Raw genomic sequence first — 17,060 nt, forward strand, 5'->3', positions numbered from 1 at the left:
CAATTGTTTTGTGCTCCATTCATTTATATTTCAACTGTGTAATATGTGAAACATCATCAATGCAGCCTTTTCTTAGCTATGTAATTATGCATGTGAAATCATTGCCGACTGTTTATAGCCTGTATTTGCACTCTTGTAAGGGCCCTTTATTGGGGATAACAGTATACTTAAACAAGCAGTTGCTAATGAAAAACAAAAAGTCTTATTCAAACATGGAAGAAGATGTGGCATTGCCGGTTTCACTTTTTTTGTTTTATATATCTACGAAAGTGCTCATTGATGCTTCATTTTTGCACCCCTTTGTTGGCACTGTTTGAGGTAACGTGCTTTCTCTACGCCACCTCTTTTGTACTTACAAAGAACCGCAGAGTGTGGACACATAATGTCATTCACACAGCATGAAAATCCTGCATTGCACCAATGCATGGACTATGTGTGGTCCTTTGTCTTTGAATCATTTAGGTCCAAATTTTGAAAACTTACTTTTCTTGTGATCACTTGCTAACCTCATGTGAACAGCTCCTAGTGCCTCTTTACCATGAAGTGCTAGTGGAGGAAGCGAGTGTAATCTGAAAGCTCTCTTCACCTGTCCGCACAGAAAGACTGCTATCTTAACCCTTTACCTACCGTGGATGAGCTGGGCTGGCCCACGATAAAAAAACTCACCGACGATTACGATACTCCCTAATGCAAAATTTGAGCGCAGCTCTATGTGTGTTTTCTTTTCACGATATATTGGTTGGATCAGACAATCTGTCATGTGCGGGACGTTGCAAATGGAACAAAGTGTGGCGCGACTGCCTCGCTAATCTAGAGATCGCGAGAGCTACCGTGTGGGTGACGCCAGCGCGCGAGAGCCAGCGCATGGGCATGATTTACAGCAGCCGCCAGGCTTCCCACACGGCACTCTTGTGGCATCTCGTAGCCATCGTCGCCGCACTACACTTCTCGCCCTTTCCTCATACCCTCCTCCTCCTCCTCGCGTCATTCTTCCCCCACTGGGCTTTGCATTCGCTTTTTCCTCTTTCACTGTGCTCGTTCGCTCAATTACGCCGTTGACGCTCGCCACAGGAACGGGTGCCTAACTCTAAAAGTAAAAGTGCCAGCGTAGATGCCACCCGGTGAACAAAGGAGCACACTTGCACGGAGCTGAAATCAGACCAGGCTGAGAGTTGGGCAGGAACTGATATTAATAAACACAGTCTGTATATACAGGGTGTTTCAGTTAACTTGGGCCAAACTTTAAAAATATGCAAATGGCTACGTAGCTAGACAGAACCAAGGTAATGTTGCTTGTCGGCGCTTGGAAATACACAGATTACTTTTTGCATCGTAAGTAATTACATAATTAGTCTTAATTAATTAATCAGCTTCTCATTATTATAATGAGATTAAAAGTGTCAGTGAGAAAATTGCAGAGCAACATGCAAAACTCCCGATATAGCTTTCTGTTCCTCAATGCGTGCTACATAAAATTGTTTTCCCAAGTATGAAAGATGTTGACGAATGCACACAAAATTGCCGCGTGACTGGCCACTCGAGGCACATAGCGTGTATTCGCTGGCTTCTTTTACGCTCAGAAAAACACTTTTATGTAGCACGCATTGAGCAACAGAAAGCTGTATTGGGAGTTTTTCATGTTGCTCTAAATGTTCTCATTGACACTTTTCATGTAATTATGATAATTGAGAAGCTGATTAATTAAGACTAACCATCTAATTAGGCAGAGTTAGATGATCAGTCTTATGATTAGATAAGCGACGGCAAACATTACCTTGGTTCTGTCCAGCTACATAGCATTTGCATATTTTTAAAGTTTGGCCCAACTTTAGTGAGACACCCTGTATGGAGCTCTGGTGATGGCACGCTACATCGTTGCATGACCACTAGAGGTGCCTTGCACCCTCCCCTGAGAAACCTAAAACATTGACTGAGAGATCAGTGACTTTAAAGATCTGCGACACCACACTAATGTGTCTTACCAAAGACAATTTGAGCATATACATGCGTCTAGTTCTGTTTTTCGGTCACAAATGGCACTGCAAAAAATTTGATATCTTGCAGAAACGGAAGGTTTTTTGAAGTTGGCAACAAGAAAAATGGCATCTTTGTTGTTGGGCGGCACACACATGAGGCTACACAAAGTGAGACCGCACTAAGTGATGCCTTCATATCATCATCATCAGCCTATATTTATGTCCATTGCAGCTCACACCACCAGATCATATATATTTCTCATTCTTTAGTAGTTCAAATACACAATTCCCGCCATAGTACAGCTTCGCTGGCCTTCCATCTCCACCCCAGTGGAAGGGCTGAGTTTTTTTTTTTTCTTATGTTGGTATCCTACTATACAGGACTAAATGTGATACCACGTTGCAGTTGGCTGGTTCACAACCCTCACACAGCAGGAAAGTCGTGTTTTTTTGGACATTCACTTTTTTTACTTTATGGGAGCTGAAAAAGCCAACTTCAAGAACTGCAGTGAAGCCAACTTTCTTTAGCAATAAAAAAGAAGTTTTATATTTGTTTTTCAAACAAATACATCCTTCTGAATCTATTTCTGGTTTATCGCTGATGTGATTATGCTGATTCCATGAAGCATCTTTTTTATCGGTATTTTGGAAACATTGTTTCGAAACAATGTTTCGAAACAATGTATCGAAAATAATTCCGTAGGTTAAAGACTTAAAGGGGCCTTGACAGAGTCCTCCAACAATCCTCAGTTTGTAACTGAGAGTAGAAAGGCCAGTATGATTACACACACCAAAAAAAAAGGGGGCCTTTAAGTGCACATTTTTAACTGGAAATTTAAACTTGAAATCACTGCCTTTAAGCCCCTCTTTTTATTTATTTATTTATTTATTTATTTACAATACCTACAGCGCCGAACGGGCATTAATGTAGGGGGGAGTGCAGAACAGAGCATTATTGTAGGGGAGTACTGACAGCGACTGCCATTTTGGCATGTGTTGCGTGGTCAGCAATTGTGGGGGTACCGCTGCGCTGAGTGCTTCGAAGCAGTTGGGAACCACCTCGGACAACTGGCTCCGCACATTCTGGCACCCAGTGTTGCAGCAAGGACATCACTGGTCAAGACTGCCCATAATTTTTTAACTCGCACCATAAAAGCAGCACAAGCCAGAGAACACCTGCAGAAAGTAGCTTGAGTTGACCGCCGAGACGCGTGTGGAAAAATAAAGTAATGCATGCAACCGTGATGTATTTCCCGTTGCTACAATCCCTTCTGGTGCTTGCAGTACACAAAAGCATGTTTCTTTAGACTGGCTTCCTTTACTTCGAGGGAACAATTTAAGCTTTCTTACTGAGGTAGGCAAGGCTTCAGAATTTGGGCCTTAATGTTAGTTTTTCATGTCTTTTTAAGGCTTTCATCTTATTGCCCATCGGTCACGCATATTGCTAGGGGTGTGCAAATATTCGAAAACCTTCAAATAACGAATCCAATGGTGTGTCCTATTCGATTCAGTCCGAATCGAATAGTCACGATTCGTAAATGCGAATGTTTTGCGAATAATTTTCCAATATTTCAAAACATCAACAGCAGCCAAATAAACATAAAATTGGAGCAAAAGTACGGTAAATTTTTACCTGCACGGGCACAGTATGAACATAAAACATGAGAACCTGCGCAGTGGAGCAGGCTACGTCACTTAGCTAAGTAGCCATACTTTACAGGTTTTAGTGCGATCATTCACACTCTCCGAAGAGTCCTGTGCACGTGAAGAAACTATACTTGTTTGCTCCTAATGCTGCGTTTCTGATTTCTATAAACTGTGCTTCATTACACACTATGTAATGACAGAAACTTGCTAACTTTAGGAATATTGAACATGCGAACATTATTTTATATTAATTGAGATAACAGCTGTTTATTATTCATAAAATATTTGATTCGATTTGCTTATGGCACTATTCAATTCGTATTCCATTCAGTCTCAAAAATCAATATTCACACACCCCTACGCATTGCGTCGACCCATTGCCAAATGCAGATAGAATAGTTTGGTGCTTTCTTTGAGAATTATCAAATTTTAATTTTGCCTGTGTGAGTGAACTAATGTTGGTTAAATTATGCAACCTTTAGGGGGCAGCACTGTCTGAGAAGGTTACCTAATTGAGCTTATGCGCGAGGCGCCGATAACCTTCTGGGCACCGAATACATTTCATTTTCTCATCTTTTTTGCATAGTGGGCCACTGGTGGATAGGAACATCAATTGACTTTCAGCCGCTTGTTTCCACTGTCAGAATTAGTGTTATATATTGTGCACATAATACAATTTTAACCTATGTATTTGCAAAAAGACAGCGTAAGCAAACTTCTTTCTGTGTATTGCCTCATTGCTGCAGACAATCTAGACCTGCCAGAAAGTCAGACACCAGAACTAGCCGGTACACCAAGGCACTCGTCACTATCACATGGACAACAAGATCTGTTTGCTGAAGCCAAAAGAGGAGGACTGGGTAGCAAGGAAGAAGGTCTTGGTCACGTTGCAGAAAATGCCAAGAGTGCCAATTTCTCGTCTCCTTTACACGCTTCTGACAAGGCATCGGATCATCCCTCAGGCGTTGCAGAACTTGCTTTTACTACTTGTGCACCATCATGTGGTCTTTCTGGAGAAAAAGGAATGGGTAATGGCAACGAAGCTGCGGATGTGCATTCTCATCGCTCACCCCTTTTGTCTGCAGCTGAAACAAGGAAGGCAGAAGAATGTACCGTCACATGCCTACCTGGCACTGTTTCAAGGTCTGTTGCTAAGAAGCTCTTTGCTGATGCCTCAGTTGGCAAAAAAGTCTCAGCCTCTAACGCGGACATGTCGGCGCTGTTGGACCCGCAAGTACTGGAAGGCATGTTTGACGAGTGGTCGGAAGATTTCGACAGCACCGCTAGGCCTGTCAATGCAGCAGACACGCATGACTGTGAAAGCATGAGTCGGAGTTGCGTCGTTGGCATCCACAATGAACACTCTGTTAACGACGCTTGTGGAACAAGCAGCGCACACCATACTGCAGTCGAGATAACACGCAGCGAACTTAACGGGCAGCAAGCGGCGGACGTGTTGTCACAGAGCTTGCAGAGACATCAGTCAGGCGAAGAATGCAGCACCGACAGGAAAGGCACTGACTGCCAAAACCACAGCCAGGGAACAGAAGATGCAAAGGAAGTGAAATGCGGCTCCCCAGATCCTGCACTTAGGGCTAGCATTGAGGCAGAAAAGAAGTTGCCATCAGGAGACCAGTGTTCTCAGTCTGTTTCAAACTCTCTCGAAGCTCTTTCAGGCATGTCAAGGTTTTCAGATGAAGTGGAAGAAAGAGGCATGGTGCCATATCCCGAAGGGGATCAGCAGCTCAGCTGCAGAGACCTCGGCTCGCCTGCTCGGTCTCATGGCAAGTATGATGGCTTGGGCGAAGACCATGACGGAGCAGGATGGGACAACACAGACATTGCATACGAAGAGCAGGGCCAAGTCGCTGCCTGTCATCGTGGTTCCTTGCTTGGCACACGCAATCCCCTCCTGTTCTTCTGTGAACTGAAGGTACGTACTGCTATTAGCAAATAGGAAAAAGAAAAACATTGATGAACATGAAAGCAAGTTGAAGTAAACAGTGCGACAGGCTGCAACTGTCAACTAAAATTTATTACAAAAAAAATACAAATGCAACCTCCAGCAAGCCGCCCAGCATATGCTCGAACAATTATCGCAAAACGTACATCACAATCTTCATACTATCACACCGAACCGCTAAGGAAACTCGTCTCTTTATCAGTGAGGCTCAGAGGCATATCACTGACACAAGTGTTCTGCCTAATTATGACTTGGCATTGCTCCATATATAACATAAACACGAATTAGTGGTAATGGTATTAAAGAAAATGGAGCTTTATGTGCCAAAACCAAGATTCTTTTTTTTTTACGTGCGCCTAAATCTAAGTACACGAGCATTTTTACATTTTTCCCCCATCAAAATGTGGCCGTTACAGCCGGGATTCAACCTGCGACCTCAAGCTTAGCAGTGCTATGCCATAGCCACAGGGTTACTGTGACAGGTATGGTCATGGTATTACAAATCACTAACGGGCATCTGACTCAACCTGTTGCAGTACTCGCAAGCCACACGGTGACAATTTCACCGCAAGTTGGGTGCACACTGCATTGAACATTTTGTTTTTTTCTCTCTTTCACTTTGCACTCCTCCACATTAAACTTGAGAGAATCCTCATCCCCTGATGTCTCTTTCCTTGGAATGCAGAGCGCCCTTCTCACCTCAGTGAATGCGCTCGGCTTTCAGTGAGGTGACCATGATGAAAGGCAACTATACTGTCATCCATCCAACAGTAGCATAAAGCAACATAGCCAATCCATGTGGTTTTTTTAAGAAGGAAGCTTTGCAATTGAATTCATACATATTCAGGGTTTATACTGCTCTCAGGTGGATAACAGTATCTCACTTTAGTAAAACTTCCTTCACGTTACTGATTTCTGCAGAACCGATTTGTCATGTTCGGTGGCCCTGTGCTTCTAGTTGTTGATTAATTGGCTGTCACTCCATGCTAACCTATCCTCCTGGATGGATGGATGGATGGATGGAAAACTTTAATGAACGTCCTGAGGTACGCGACTCAGCGCGCAGCGGGCCGCTCCCACGTTGGGACAGTCAGGCCATGCCCGACCGCCGCATCGTGGGCCCTCTGGACAGCCCATAGTTGCGCCCCGGCATCGGGGCTCTTGATAGCGGAGAGCCACTTGTCCTCATTTATTTGTTCCGTGCCTCGTAACGAGGGGCAACGCCAGAGCATATGGTCTAAGCTAGCGAAGTCATTGCAGTGCCTGCAAGAACTACTGGCATAAGTGTCAGGATAAAGCTTGTGTAATAAAGCCGGGCTGGGATACCGACATACCTTTCCCACCTCGCTATCTGAGCTATCCTCCTGGATAGCTCAGATATTATAGCAACTGCCCTGGAAAGTAGGGAAGTGCGAATATCTAAATTTTTAACACAAATTGAATACAGATACTTAGCTTCGAATATCGAATAATGATATGCACATGCATTTATTTGCAACTTCTTAATTTGTTATGTTGGAACATTGCAGCTACCTTGTCAACATTAAAAACCTTGACTAGTAAGCTGTTATACTAAACCATTGTTTATTTGGCTCATGTTAACTTGGAAAATTTAGTAATTCCCACTAGCTTCCTTGCCAGTCTGTGCCTCTCCAGCCCGTAAACTTGGAGGCATTTGACCCTGCGCCACTCGTCACTCATCGCACTTGCTGTCAAGCAATAAGCTCAGAATTGGGGGTGGCGCTGCACACACACACACAAAAAAGTGCACCCTCGCTGTCCGCAAACCCGTGCTTTTGCTATTCAGAGGCTGCCTCTTCTGCAATGTTTGAGCGTTTAATGGATAAGTGAGCTTTACAGGCAAAATTGCACTAGCAGCACAAGATCAGCACAAAATCCAGCACGAAATTGCACAGCCAGCAATATATTTGATTTGAATATTCGTGTCCAACCAAATATTCAAACATTATCGAATATCTATTTTTCGAATTGAATACGAATATTAAAAAATTCAATATGCAAAAATATTCGAACTTTTCAAATGTTCGTACACCCCTACTGGAAATGCGTTGGTCCAGAGTTTGATCTCCAAACGAGGACGACTTTTTCTTCCAACTACAAAGCTTTCTTTTTGATAAACTGATACGTATTGGCTTCCTTTGTAGCTTCGTGATACTCTCGGCTGGATGTCAATTTTCGCTTTTATGAATCGTCATCCAGCTTGGAGGATTTTGCAGAACTGATTTGCTGGACGATCACAATGTGGCTTGTAACCACTGCACGTGGCTGACTGACCTGCTCGTCGGGGGTGTCACATGGCCCCCACCTTCGATTCTCGATGGTGTGTGAAGCTGTTCATTACACCCAAAGTCGCGATCCTTCTGGCAGGCATTCCGAACTGGTAACATAAGAAGATAGCACAATTTATGGTTTGTTGTGTATTCAAGGAATTGTGGTCTCTTATAGCAATTAGAGTTCGCAAGTAACAAAAACAAGACAAAAACTTTTTTGTTAGTGCAGTCAATTTCTAATTATTCGACCTTGACGAGACTGACGAAATCGATCTGATTGTCCGGTACGTCCAATTAAACAAGATGCAGAAAAAATGCCAAAACACCACTGATTCATTTCGCAGTAGTTCAATTCTATCACGCCCCCGAATCAAACGCGCTCCAACTTTCTGTGTGTCCAAAGTAGTAACAGAAATGACATTAAAACTCCTAAACAAAGTAGAAATCTAACACGCATCCAATTTTTTGGCAAGAGCTGTTGTTGCACTATGTCGGCTGGTATCTTAAGTCAGCTTCACCACACGGTATTTTAAAGTTAGTTTCACCGCAATATATCTGTGTTATGCAGTAAAACATACGAAGGTTGTGAAGGTGGTATTGATTTCTTGTCCGATTGCACCGCGCAGGCAATTATCAGCCCAATTTTCTTTAAAAAATAAGAAAGGCATGTGTTAGAATAGGGTAAATACCATCATCATACATCGTGAGATATGGTTATTGCTTGAAAATCTTCCTAGGGCATGCTGAAAATGGGTGTTTTCGACGAGCAATGATGGTGTGTTTCACGCATTCATGCGCCCTAAGCTCCCCCAAGACACGCTGCCACTAAAGAGGCCTCCATTGGGCCGATTTTAGGATCGAAATAACGAAGGTTTGCGCTCATAGAAATACATGGGCGCTGGCTCATACCTTCGGCTGGGATCGAAATAACCGATTGAATGAATAAAGCCTTTATTTTAAGGAAGGGGGCGGCTCTAGGCCGCTGTTGGGGACGAGGTGGGAAAGGTATGTCGGTTCCCGGATTGTTGGCTGAGGCACATCTGCATCTCAGTCTTTTTTCTTATGCTCTATGCAGACTCGGGTGCATGTTCAGTTCCGCCGCTCTCGCATGGGCGGGTCGACCCCTTCTACACTACTCGAAACAAGCCACTTTGTCTGCCATATGTCGCAATGGCTTTCTGTGTTTCAGGGTTAGTTTGTATTCGATTTCTTAGGGTTCTAATGTCTCCGTGCAGTAAATGTTGAATGTTGGATCTTGTGAAAAAGCTGCACAGCTCTAAATGAGGTGTTGCAAGTCTGCTCTGCATGACTCATGACAATATGTGAATCGGGTATAAGTGTTCGCAGTCGTAGCTTGTCTGGTTTGGTGCCATTTGTCAAGTATATGAGGTATGTATGCAGCGTTGGCCATAACCTTGTTCAAAAAAACCTATTCCGTGCGAGTAAGCTTGCCCTTGTCGTCAAAAACATGTACTGTTGTGGCTTCTAATAGTCTCCGTTTACTGTCTGATTTTATTTTAGTGCAAATATAATGCATCACTGCTCTGATAGGAGAGCCTTTGGCCAATATCTTTAGGTATGGATTTTGGTCCGTGGGGTTTAGCGAGGAATTGGAGTGTGGGGACCTGTACGTGTAATCAAGCCCACCCGCTTACGCAGCAACTGCGTGAGCAGCTGCGTTTCCCCCCATCCATGCCGGTGTGCCCCGGTGTCCATAGGATTTCAACATTTTTCCCATTGTCTTGCATTCTCTTCAGCTTTTTTCTGCTGTCGTTGGCCACAGCATCATATGTCGTAGGCACTGTTAATTCGGTCACCACTTCGTATGAGCCAGTAAGGATCCGATAATTACTTCGCACACTCTGCTCTACAATGTCTTCCATGTCAATGGGAATGGTGTTGACCGCTCCCCATATAGCTTAAAGTTCTGCGTGCAAGGTTGCACCCCAGGGAAGCTGACATGTGTGATAGCCATTATGTGTGATAGCCATTGTGTTGGGGTGCAGATGTGCTAACCCAGGCCATGCTTGCCATGTGGTTTGTGATTGCAGCGTCCGTGTAGACGTAAATGGTGTGCTGTAGCATTCTTAGTTCCAATCTCTTTTCAAATATTTTTCTAGCTTCCGCATTTCATCTGGCAATAGGGCATTGTTGCCTCCGAATGCCCAGTGGTGCTTCCCATGGTGGCATTATGGTCGCTTCCGCAGGCTCTGGTTTCGCATGGACTTCAAAAATCTAATTAGCTGACGTCGAAGTAATGGAAGTGTACTGTACTTTAAAATTACATTTGGGTCCATCAGGTGGGAGTCTCCAGTAGATTTCTTCTTTTAGATGACATTTCCTAGGCAGTGTATTGCTTAAAGTACTGTACAGAGAATTCATAATTGCAGTAATAGCAATGTTGGGTTACAAGAAATGTGCTTGCATTATACTGTTTGTGCTTTAAAACTGTTAACAGTGTTAAAAACATTTAGACAACTTCTACGCACATGCTTGAAACAAGTATGATGTGCTGTAAGGCAGGTAGTTTTTTGGCGCTGTGTACACATGTAGGCTAGAAGTATGCACAAGCTCTGGCTGGCCTAGAGGAACCATACCCAGTCTTACCTGCAGGCCACGCTTGGGTCTGGGCTACTATATCTTTTTCATTGGTCAGGTCAGGCCACATGCAAACCCCAATCTCTGGGCTGGAACACAGAGTCTGTACAAAAATAATCAACTGGATGACCTTAGTAAATATTTGCTATAATAATTTGAATAAGAGTTTTGGGAGAAAAAACTAATCAAGGTACCCCAAACTTGCTCTGTTCAATGAAAATAAATCGCGCTATTTCAAAAAATGAATGCAAGTGTCGAGCAACACTTCAGTGCTTGGAATTTATAATGTAGCCACACTGTAGTTGCCTGAAGCCAGAAGCAGAGAACAACTTATAGTATAATAACCGATGAAGTGCTCAGTTTGTGCATGTTGTAGCCTCATATCTTTATAACGCTTGTAATTCAAGATGGTTTGAAATACTTTCTTTGTTTGAAAAGTTTTTTTTTTCTTTGTCATCACCAGTGCAATGCCTTCGAATTGAGCTGAGCTTCAGCAATATGCCTTCCATATTGTGCCAGATGGGATCTTCTTCACTGTCGGATTAGGGCAGGCCGTCTTGTGTAAACAGCGTAGGTAGATTGGGACCAAGCTCATGCAATAGACAACAGCAGTTGAAATCAATCTAGTTGCTTTCGTGTAAACAAGAGGAATATGACAGAATTTTTGTGCAGGTGAACCCCAGAACTCATTGAAAAGTTGTGAGAGGGGCTCATGTAATTAATACAAATAAGAAGATCAGTGAAAAGTAGGCAACTGTTGTGGAAGTAACGCATAACAGCTATGACTGTAAGAAGTATTCACTTGTAATTTACACAATCATAAGTGCCCTCTCTAACCTGCTCTCTTTCCTTGTGCACTGTATGGACAGTGTGAGGAGGAGCAGCCCGTAACAGGCATGCACTTGGTGCAAGCGGCAGCACACCCATTCCTGGTGTCGGTGCAAGCGTCGGCCGTCAACGTCTGGCACCTGGAGCAGCACGGTTGGCGACACAGCCTGGTGATGAGAAAGCTCAAGGTAAGTGATTCAGCTCTTGTCCCATGGCTTACTCGGGCTCATTCAAACTGACTCCTATGAGAGCTTCGACGGGACGACTCGGTCGATTCCAATCTTTACATCATGGCTCCTTCATATGTATCTCGGTGCACAAGCCATTGTCTACTAGTGTGCGTGCAGTCCCAAAATCGGAAAGCAAAGGGGTGTAGCCGTTATTCGAGTTGAGATTAAGAGGTAGCAGTGGTGTTTGGCAGGTCACGTAGTGTGCAGAGCAGATAACCTGGTGTGTTTTATATATATATATATAGAGAGAGAGAGAGAGAGTAACAGATTGTGTGTCAAAGGAAGGGAAACACATTTGAGGGCATCAAGGAACACCTTGATCAGATAAGGCTAGGAAATTCGCAGGCATGGATAGAGTCGACTAACAAAGAATACAGTTACGTAACTTGAAATCGTTGAGAGGTGGCCTTTGTGCAGCAGTGGGCATAATTGGACTGGCGAAGGTGGCGATGAAAGGAGCGTTGGTGCCACCTTGCAGTTCTCTGTGGAAGAGGACCACTGCCTGCTGAACTGCGATCAGTGGACTGTCCTTGTGTACCTGTGCGCCCAGACGCCCTTGCACCTGCCGTGCCTGGAGTGGCACACGCACGATGGCCAGGATGGGAGCCAGCTCCTGCTCACACTTGGCAGCCTTGGCAGTGCAGAGTGAGTCGGCATAAATTCCTTGTTTGTTTTAAATATGCCTTCACTCCTATCCTCATCATTGTTCCGCACCTTTTCCGTATCTGTTGGAGTGAATTCCTGCTCTTTTCTTGGGGGAAATGGGAACACCAGCGAGGAGTGGATGGCATGCTTCTTGTGGAGGTGTTGGGGCACACCAAGCAATCGGCTTGTAAAAAGCACCAAAAAAAAAAAAAAAAAGTGGAAGTGCAGGAGAGGTACTAACTGCCAGTTGATTTTATTACAGGAAACATACGCTGAAATAAACTTGAGATGCACTCACGTGCACATTCACCAAAACAGCAACTGTACAAGCTCCCAATTTTTTATATTGTTTGGGCAGCCGCATCTGATAACTTCTGCTCATTGTGATAAAGGGATATCAAAGCAATGTTCACATATTACACTCTCTTTTCCTTAATCTACAATGCCCCCTCATGTCTACAATCCTTAATCTACAATGGTGACCTCATGTTGTGCCGTATCATTGAAATAAATAAAAAAGAGCAAAGTGACATCGGCTCTGAGTCAGGTCAAGGACCTTCATTTAAATGCCAACTGTAATGAAATTTCTCTGGCTAAATTTGTTATAGATGAGTAGTATATGCCACTGAACCAATCTCGGGAAAGCCGCAGGACTGTTAATTGTGTAGTAGTTTTCTTGTTAGCAACCTTTAAACAGCACCTAAGCAAATGGCACGTGCACCCCTTGGTTGTCACCATGACGCAAGTCCCAGCTCGCTGCCTTCGAGATCTTTCAGCATGTCGCGGCCACTCGTGGGCAGTCGCGGGCGCTGCCTTTCCACGGAGGTCATGCCATGGAGTTGTGCACTTTTGGTCATGCGTCACTTCCAGCGAGTGGTAATGGCAAAGTTTTTTAATGTTTCAGTATCAGAAAGCGCCATTTTCGTGAACTTTTCGTGTAGCGTCCACCCATATTTCAAGCAGAAAATGTTGCACGGAGGCTCCTTTATAACCATTATACCTTAAACTAGGCTTTTTATGCAGTCCAAAAGTTAATTTTAGTTGGCCTTTCAAGTAAAAAAATTACGAGTAAAAAGTGTCACGGGCGTACTCCTTCAAACCTGTTCAACCAACCCTTCTCTTGTTCTTTTTCCACCCCCCCCCCCCCCTTCTTCCCTTTTCTCTTACTTCTAGTGGCTTCTCGTTGAAGAGAAGTCAGCGGATCTATCGTATAGCCAAGTTAAGCCGAGAGGGCTGGTTCGCAACTGCGCTAAGGACCACAGGCGGAGCCACTCTGTTGCGCGTTCATCGTCTGTGTCACGTGCACGGAGAACTCGGTGATGAGACGGATGCGCTGGGACGTACGTCAAACTTGCTTGACTCGCTCGTCGGCATTGAAGGACAACATGACGCACTGCTCGGGAACTCTGCCAACATCTTTTATGTGTGGTAAGCACAGTTCTTTTCTCAACATTTTTCTAGTTTCTCCAAGAAACACCTGAAGAAAACTGTCATTGTGTAAAGGGGCATATCGAAGAATGGGCAATGCTTTGATTGAGCATTCTGGGGTATTAGAAATGGTAGAGCAATGCAGAAAGCATGGACAAAAGTAAAATGTTGAATACGCACTGGCATTGCTGTGCCTGTGCGTGTGTCTTACATCTTCCTTTTGTCCATGTCGTTCACTCTGTTTTACCATCCCTAATGTCAAACCAAACACTCTGAGCTGGTGAACTCTGGGGTGAAACCAAAGGCAAAAGTTTGTCAAGCTAAGCTGATGAATTACTGTTTAAAAAAAGCTGCAGTTTTTCCCGAAAGTCAAAGCATTGATAGCTTTATCAAAGTATTAGACAACTACACAAAGTAAGGTTCATAGTTTTCTCGGCTGTATAAATTGCAGTTAAGGTTCACCTACTAATTAAATTAACAAGCATGGTGTCACGCATGCACTGTCAAACATGAGCAGATCTCACTCGATAACCATAAACACTCGCTGTTGCAATGCTGCGATCATGAAGAGCATCCGCAATGGGGAGTGAACAGTTCGTGCTGCCCATCTCTGCAACATGTCTCTGAAACTTGTGATTACGCAACTTCCAACACTAGGCAGGTGGGAGCATTGCGCACACGAAGCCACCAGCCATCTTGGCTCACCCATAGCCATTGGCACCCGTCACAAATTACCTCCAAGATATGGCGCCTGGGCTACGTTTGCGCTCAACCGCACTGACGGCCTAGCACAGTCACCTACAGGCGAGAGGAAGAGATATGCGCTCACCTGGCCCCGTAGCACATGCTTGATCACGCTACCGCACACTTTTGAATCTGAACCGCAGAACACAGTTGTCACGCCTTTAGCAGATGGCCACAAGTGACGTGCCGTTTACGCTTCGCTATCACACGAGCATGAAGCAAGGATCCTTATTAAGCCGCAATCTCACTAAATGCTGTGGGCTCACATGCTCGCCTCGTTGGAGTGCAGCGCATGGACTGATCGTGCCTGCTCAAATGCACCAATTGTCTTGCTCAGGTTTACAATAAATATGCTGTAACTACGTTGATGCGTCACTGACAGCGTCCTAAGTAAAAGAGCAGAAAAGAATGGCTCGACCCCCAGCTCACTGCTGCTGCGCAAGGCCACAATGAAGTGGCAGCGAGCAGGCGATCAAGTGCACGCAAGCGACGATACAGAAAGGAGAGCAAAAGCATAAGCTGGGATTGCAGCTTGGCACCAGTGCAATTGCTTGCTTCCGCCAGGCAAAAAGCGAGCTCAGGAATCTGCGATGTGGGCGAAATGCATATGCCGAGTGCTGGTAGCTTTGTGTGCGCTGTGCTTTCGACGCTTGGTTCACGTGGAAGCGAGACGAGAGAAAGTGCCAAGGTTAATTTGCCCGCTGCTGCTGGCGTGCTTTCTCACTCCGGCGTTTTCCCAGCGAGTTTCCGGGTCATCGAGCGAGATGTGCTCATGTTTACCTGTGCTTGCGTGACACCGTGCTTGTCTATTTAGATAGTAAGCCAATGTTTACAACTTCATACGGCCCATTAAACTACTATCCTTGCTTTGTATAGCTCTCTAATAATTTGCTATCGCAATCAATGCTTCACCTTTCGGGCAAAACTGCGACTTTTAGACCCTTGCCCATTTTTCTTGCTAGAACATCGGGTGCACTAGATTTGTACATTGCTTAGAGGCTTTAATGTTACCTCTGCATTAGTTTTCTAGATTTGGCACATAGAAAGTGGGCACACATTTGATTTGGGGGTGTGTTAGAATCAGGCAAATACAGTAGAACCTCGCTGATATGTTCCTCGTTGATACGTTCTCCCCGGTATATCGTCGCTAAAGCCCGGTCCCAGCAATGGGCTCATAGATATCTATGTATAAGAATCCTCTTTAATACGTTGTTGTTCCCGCATGATGCGTTGCGTATTTGGCGTATAATTCTCAGAAAATACCAAGTGCACCGCTTATAACTTCAAAATCTAAAAGAAATCGTCAACCGCGCCAGACACCCTAGGTGCGCACTTATCTCTGGGAGAGGCCTTCCTTGTACAGTAGGCATAAAAATGGGTTGATGATGACATACAAGCACAGTTTGCTTGTCTTATGACATGAAAAATGTAGGCATGGCCTCGTGAGGAAACCACATGCAACAATCAAGCCGCCGCATGTTCAGCTAGCAGTTCATCTTCATTTGAACCACGACGAGTGGTGTATAGCTTGGGAAACGTGCAATACACAGAAGTGCTCTTGCAAATTAGGAAAAGCGTCTACTGAATGTTTGTGTCATGACCATGCCATTGTAACTTGCAGTTGGTTAATTAACATTAAGTTCAGAAGGAATAATGCAAAGTCGATGGGAACACGATGCAACGCATCTATTGTGCCGTGTGTGTGTGTTAGTAGGTCGCTGTGTTTTGTTGTCCTGAACTGTCAAAGACTGCCAGAAGCTCCATCTTCAGCCAATAAGCATGGCTGTACGCAGCTTCTCGAACAGTCCTGGGCAGTCTGGGACAATAGTGTCCTGGCGTGAAAATTTACCACCAAGGCTTTTGTCCTGGCCAGGGACTGCAACGACAGGGTGCTGGTCAAGAAGATGATCCACGAGCCAGATGTGTTTGGAGACCTGCAGCACATCTCCTGGTGCCGTTCCGACAGGGTGAGCGAAGAAAGACCGCCTGCAGCTTGTGTGATTGTTCTTCGTGGGCCTAAGCACGAAATCATTTAGCAGGCAGCATCTGGCTTATTCTTTGGCAGCAACAGAGGAACATAGCTTCGAAAACTTCACACAGCCACTGTTTGAACATCTTTAAAGGGACCCTTAAAAGAGATGTAAGTTAAGCTCGGTTAGCAAATTACCCCTGTGTGATGCCGACAAAGCCACTCTTGATAAGGCAGAAAAGATACAAGAGCAAAAAATGGGTTCCGGTGCCGCTGTCTTGAAGTTCCTGCACCTGATGTCTCATCATATGACATCATAAATTTGATGGCGTTCGCTTATTTATCAGTAAAATGGACTACGTTGTCATCTAAAGGAGCTAGAGGCTATGTTTACCGTGACACGATTCTTGTTGCGCCAAAAGTCAGAAAAGGAAAAACAAATGAAGGAAAAGAGCACACAGGTAGACAGGTGCGTGGTTCGATCCCCACTGCTGGACACCCACCAGTTACAGACAGGTACAAGCAGCCTCCCGGCCAGACGTCTATCTCTCCAGGGGTGCATTACTTGGGAGAGATTCATTCAGACTTTTATGCTTACTCTGCAAGAACCAAGACAAACAAAACACAGAGACTCTTCAAAAAAATAGGCCCACAATTGTTGGTGAATTTTTCACCATACTTCCTAATGCGACATTTGAACACAGCTCTATACTTGTTTGCATTTTGTGCTATATTGGCTGG

The 17,060-nt window shown here is 44.5% G+C and overlaps 1 protein-coding gene across 1 annotated transcript in view; it reads left to right on the top strand.

Annotated features, from left to right (window-relative positions):
* The window catches only part of LOC119453772 (uncharacterized), a 28,389-nt gene that overhangs the window by 3,504 nt on the left and 7,825 nt on the right, over positions 1 to 17,060 (top strand). The window contains exons 4-8 of the mRNA XM_037715828.2: positions 4,370 to 5,556; positions 11,345 to 11,491; positions 12,012 to 12,178; positions 13,352 to 13,606; positions 16,224 to 16,317. Of these exons, the coding sequence (XP_037571756.1) occupies positions 4,370 to 5,556; positions 11,345 to 11,491; positions 12,012 to 12,178; positions 13,352 to 13,606; positions 16,224 to 16,317 (1,850 nt within the window). The remainder of the gene's footprint in view (positions 1 to 4,369; positions 5,557 to 11,344; positions 11,492 to 12,011; positions 12,179 to 13,351; positions 13,607 to 16,223; positions 16,318 to 17,060) is intronic.

The sequence above is a fragment of the Dermacentor silvarum genome, chromosome 5 (assembly GCF_013339745.2).
Source record: "Dermacentor silvarum isolate Dsil-2018 chromosome 5, BIME_Dsil_1.4, whole genome shotgun sequence".
Classification (NCBI taxonomy): domain Eukaryota; kingdom Metazoa; phylum Arthropoda; class Arachnida; order Ixodida; family Ixodidae; genus Dermacentor; species Dermacentor silvarum.